This window comes from Bison bison, unplaced genomic scaffold (assembly GCF_000754665.1).
Source record: "Bison bison bison isolate TAMUID 2011002044 unplaced genomic scaffold, Bison_UMD1.0 scf7180017849866, whole genome shotgun sequence".
Classification (NCBI taxonomy): Eukaryota; Metazoa; Chordata; class Mammalia; order Artiodactyla; family Bovidae; genus Bison; species Bison bison.
In genome coordinates, this window is record NW_011480439.1 from 316,548 (window position 1) to 322,096 (window position 5,549).

General features: G+C 59.3%; 1 protein-coding gene across 1 annotated transcript in view; it reads left to right on the forward strand.

Annotated features, from left to right (window-relative positions):
- The window catches only part of RGS12 (regulator of G-protein signaling 12), a 95,451-nt gene that overhangs the window by 10,513 nt on the left and 79,389 nt on the right, over positions 1–5,549 (forward strand). The window contains 2 exon segments of the mRNA XM_010848109.1: positions 1–358; positions 360–713. The exon segment at positions 1–358 is cut by the window's left edge and continues 3 nt beyond it. Of these exon segments, the coding sequence (XP_010846411.1) occupies positions 1–358; positions 360–713 (712 nt within the window).

The following is a 5,549-nucleotide window of genomic DNA, read 5'->3' on the forward strand; positions in this document are numbered from 1 at the left end:
CTACCGGGACATGGGCGAGCTGATCGAGGGCGTGCGGGCCCGGGCCTTCGCTGACGGGGACGCCGATGCCCACCAGAACACCAGCACCAGCAGCAACAGCGACAGCGGCATCGGGAACTTCAGCCCCGAGGACAGGAGCAGCCGCGTGCTCGTGGTGGATCTGGGCGCCGCCTCCAGCAGGCACGGCCCCGGCGGCGGCGCCTGGGAGGGCACGGGTGGGAGGGGCCCCCAGCCCTGGACTGCCCCCTGGAATGGGGCCTTCTGTCTCGACCCTGAGGGGGCCCCGTTTGAGGCTGCCCCACAGGCTGACAGGTGCCGGGACCTCGGTAAGCACCTGGGGCCCGCTCCGCACGCGGAGGGCCCCCCCGGCCCCCTCGAGGTGTCCGGTCCCGCCCTCCCGGAGGGGCGCTGTGGGCCCCGGCGGCAGCTCCAGCCAGCGGTGGCTCCCAGTGCACGTGCTGCGGCAGTGGCAGTGTGGGCACGTCAGCGACCAGGAGTCTTACACCGACTCCACGGATGGCTGGTCCAGCGTCAACTGTGGGACGCTGCCCCCGCCCATGAGCAAGATTCCCGCTGACCGCTACCGCGTGGAGGGCAGCCCAGCCCAGCCCCCGCCCAGCACCCAGCGCAGGGACTGGGCCAGGAAGGCCCTTGGCGTGCAGAACATCTTCGGCCCCCATCGAAGTGTTAGGAAGACCAAGGAAGACAAGAAGGTGAGCCTGGAGGCAGGGTCGGGGAGGCGAGCGTGGTTCCTGACTCGGTCAGTTACTGATGGACGCCGGCACTTGCGTGGCCCGCTTCCTCCCGCCCAGCCCGGGTGCCTCTGGAGGCCTCATGGCACCTCCCTTGGGTTCACTGGGGCTCTGGGTGGGGCCCAGGCAGGCGTCGGGTGGGACAGGCGGCAGTGGAGGGGCAGTGAGCTCCCGGTCAGGGTGAGGCCCTCCTCCCCGCTTCCCATCCTTTCCTACTGCGGTGGGTGCCATGGGGGCAGGTTCTGGACGCTCAGCCTGCTCCCTTCAGGACAGGGAGCTTCCCCGCAGCGTTTCCTCCACACAGGAGGTGCTGCTACGAGAAGCAGCAGCTGAAGCCGCCGCAGACAGCTCGGGGAGGCTTGGACTGTGCGCGTGATCCCTTCAGTTCAGTTCCGTTCAGTTGCTCAGTCCTGCCCGACTCTTTGCAGCCCCATGGACTGTAGCCCGCCATGCTCCTCTGTCCATGAGATTTCTTAGGCAAGGATACTGGAGTGGGCTACTGTTTCCTCCTCCAGGGGTCTTCCCAACCCAGGGATCGAACCTGCCAAAGTTGGCAGGAGGGTTCTGTACCATCTGAGCCAGACCGGGCCCAGCAGGTGCTGGCAGGAGGGCGGGACTCGGGGCCCCGGTGCTGGCGGGAGGGCGGGACGCGGGGCCCGCAGGTGCTGGAGGGAGGGCGAGACGTGGGGTGCGGCCGGAACAAGGGGGCTGGCTCGCCGCTCAGCTGGTTTGAGAGGAACTCTTCTCAGAGGACCTTTGTGGTTTGAAGTGCCTCTTCTGCGTTTGTTCACACCTTTGTTCCCAGAAGCTGAAAATCCCGGGAAGGTGCTGGTGGGTCGGGTGGGGTCAGAGTAGAGGAGGGGGTCAAGACCTGACCCCTTCCCAGGTCTGACATGAAACACTTGAAAGAAAGCTTCCAGACAGAGGGTTTGGAAGTCCCACAGGGTTTTCCCTCCCTTGACGCCCGGGTGGCCCTGTGCTGTGTCTGAGTGCAGACCCTGCCTTTATAAACACGGCTGTGATCACAGGGCCTGAGCACATCGCCACAGTGGCCAGGCTCGGGGGTTCTGCCCTCGAGGGCCCCTCCCCCAGCTCCAGGGTCTGAGCTGCCTGGCTGGGGCCGCCTTCCCACCCACTCCCGCTGGGCCACCCGCGGCATGGACGGGTGGACGGCAGCTTTCGCCTGGGCGTCCCCGTTGGGTCGGGGAGGGGCTGGGGAGGAGAGGCCCCGGAAAGTGGCCGAAGCGTTACCTGAAGTATGGGCATTGGCCCTCTCTCTGAGTGCGTCCCCCACGAGGGGTTCCTCTCCACTGCCGCTGTGCCGGGGAGCCGTCACACTGACAGGAGCGTAGGGTGGACGGCAGTTGCCTCACGTCTGTCTGCTTGGTGGGAAGTGCCCGTCGGCCCCGTCCAGCTCCACGCGGTCTCAGCTCCTCGGGGGCAGAGGTCTGACCTCAGGGACCCTGAGACGGTGGTGCTGTGCTCGTCCAGGCAGGTGACTGGTCCTCCAGGGGCTAAGGACTTGTCTGAGGCCAGCCGTCAGGATGAAGCAGGTTCATGATTCAAACCTTGGGCTTCTTTCTATTTTTCAAAAGACTGTCTTTTGGAGCCGTTTTAGGTTTATAATGAAACGGAGGGGAAGGCACGGCGTTTCCTCTGTCCTCAAAGGTGCACAGCCTCCCCGCCGTCCCGTTCCCCACCAGGGGGACCTGGTCACCATCAGCAGACCTGGACCCCACAGTTTCTCCTAGGGTCACTCTGTGGTGTGTGTTCTGTGGGCTTGCACAAGTGTATGAGGACGTGTCTTCACCACTGTGGGTCATGCAGAGTGGTTTCCACTGCCTTGAATCCCCTCCGTGCTCTGCCTGCCCCTCCCTCCCTCTGTCAGCTCCGGCCATTACTCAGGCTTTCTGCGGTCTGCACTGTCCTGCTCTTGGAGAATGCCAGCTTAGCACCGGCACGTAGCTTTTTCAGAGTGGCTTCTCTCACTCGGTGACGTGCCTTTAAGCAGAAGCCTTGTCTTTCTGGCATGCCAGCTCATTTTCCTGTGGCACCAACAATATTCCATTGTCTGGAGGCATCACAGTTTGTTTATCTGTTCCCCTCCTGAAGGACACTGTGGTTGCTTCCAGGTTCTGGCAGCTCTGAATAAAGCTGATCTAGACACCTGTGTGCAGGTTTCTGTGTGGGTGTAAGTTTTTGACTCCTGTGGGTCAGCTCCAAGGGAGTGAGGTTGCTGAATTGCAGGCTCAGGGTGTGTTCTGCTTTGTAAGAAAGTATCTTCCAAAGTGGCTGCACCATTTTGCATTTCTGCCAGCAAGGAAGAAGGTTTCTGTCGCTTCAGTTCTGGCCCTGATTGCGTGTCGGAGTTGAGCGTTTTTGCCCTTCTGACACTTGTGTAGTGGTGTCTCGTTGTTCTAACTTGCATCTCCCTGATGACATGTGATGTTGAATGTCTTTTCCTGTACTTACTTGCCATCTGGGTATCTTTGGTGAGGTGTCTGTTAAGATCTTTGGCGCATTTTTTATCAGATTGTTTGGCCACACTGCACGGCACATCTCTCTCGACCAGGGATCAGACCCAGGCCCTCTGCACTGGAAGCGTGGAGTCTAAACCGCTGGGCTGCCAGGGGAGCCCTGAGTCTTGGATTGTTTGTTTTCTTACCGTTGAGTTTTAAGGGCTGTTTGTTTGTTTTGGATAATGGTCCTTCATTATATGTGTCTTTTGCAAATATTTATTCCCATTCTCTGAGTTGTCTTCATTCTCTTGATACCCTGTTTCACAGAGTAAAAGTTCTTTATTTTGATGAAGTCCAGCAGCTTGTCAATTCTTTCTTTGACGGATCGTGTCTTTGGTGCTGTGCCAGACACATCACTGAACCCACGGTCATCTAGGTTTTCTCCTGTGCTATCTTCTAGGGGTTTTTGGGTTGTTTGTTTTACACCGACGTCTGTGATCCACTTGGAGTTAGTTTTCTGAGGGTGTGAGGTCTGTGTCTAGATTCAGTTTTTGGCTGTGGACGCCTTGTTCCAGCGCCCTTTGTAGAAAAGACTCTCGTTGTTCTCTTGTATTATCTTGGACCCTTTGTCAGGGACAGTGGTCTGCACTTAGGAGGGTCTTGGACTTCTTTTTAATGTTCTTTCACCTTGAACAAAAATGTAGTGAAAAGGAAGGTGTTGGCTATTGCTGCTTACACTGTAACAAAAGAACAAAGCCCTTGGCGTGGAAGGGATGTCTCCAGAGCTGGGGAGTGGTGACGAAGCGCTCACTGTTTGCAGTCTGCTTTATCTCCTTATTTGACCTGAATGGGGATGCTGTGAGCTCATCATCCTACTGATAAGGAGAGTAGGGTTTATGTACATCCAGCGACTTACCAATAGTCAGGTGGCATTCATCTTGCGATGTGACGGACACACAATTTATCTAAGTAGTAATAAATTGTAGTTAGTAGTACAGTAATAAATAAGTAGTAATAGATTGTACGTTACTGCAGCTCCAGTCTCTGGAAGTGTGTCCATTGCTCTTTGCTAAGTGGGTTCTCCTCATTTTAGCACAGCCTAACCCCACAGCCCCGGCTGGAGTGGCAAAAGCTTCCAGGGTCCTAAGCTGGGGCTCCTGGTGTCCCTCCTGGCCTGGCCTGAGCTGGCGTGAGGCTTGTCTGCATCAGCAGAGGACAGGCCAGGAAGGGATGGAGGCGGGAAGTGCCAGAAATGCCAAGAGGAAGAGGCGTTAGGCGTGGGAGGGGGAGATGCCAGATAGGGCGGCAGGCCGGGTGGGTGGTGTCCGGAATTGCTGTCAGCTCGTCTCCACGGAGACTGTGGCTTCAGTGCCTTACTCTGTGCAGAATCAGGCTGTGTCTTCAGGGTCCGGCCAGGAGACAGAAAACACGCCTGCGATTTGAACAGAGAGAAGTTCTCAGGAAGAACCAGACGAGAGTTGGCTCACCGCCAGGGGAGCGCGAATGGAACCCTGCGGAGGAAGCAGCGGAGGGGCAAGGGCAGAGACTCAGAGCCCAGGGGGCGGCCTGTGGGGCGGCGGGCTGGGGGCGGCACTGGCTGCTGGGGAGCAGGCTGCCCTGGGCAATGGCCCTGGGAGAATGTGGCCACGTTGGTACCGCGGGAACCAGCATGGCCCTGCAGGCAGAGTGCTGTCCACACGACCCAGCTCCAGCGTCCGACGCGGGCGAAGAAGGTGCTGAGTGCTCAGTGCTGAGAGGGAGAGCCCGGGACGCCGGCCCCGCCCCGCCTCAGTGCCCGCTGCTGCCCTCCCCCCAACTCCGTCCCCACACAGAGTCCTTGTGTTTGCTGATGTTCGTGAAGTGGCTTTTCCGAGCAAATTTGGTCCAGAGCCTTCTTCGTTGTATGTGTCCTCGAGGCCTCGGCGTGTTTCACGTAGATGTGAGCGGCTGACCACACAGAGGTTCTCCCGCGTGCCTGGAGCTGGTCAGTCTCGGTCTTCGCAAAGGGGCCTGGTGTGCGTGGAGCCTCCGTCACTCAGCCGGGCACCTGTCACATGCCTGGGCCTTCGCTCCTGACAGGCGGGCTCTGCTCTGCTAGCACAGCCCTGGGAGGGCACAGCTCTCCAGGGCCCCGAGGAGCTCTGCATGCCCCAGGGGACTTCTCACCAGCTTCTTTTCAGCCACCTCTGCTGATTGTGCCCCTGAACGGGTAGCCTGTGACCAGTGAGGGCAAGCAGGCCTGACCCCAGGCTAGGAGGGGCCCCCGAGGGGTGCGCGCTCTGTCTCTCTCTCCCCTCCACCCTTGGGTGCTCATGATTGCCTCCATGTCATGCTCAAC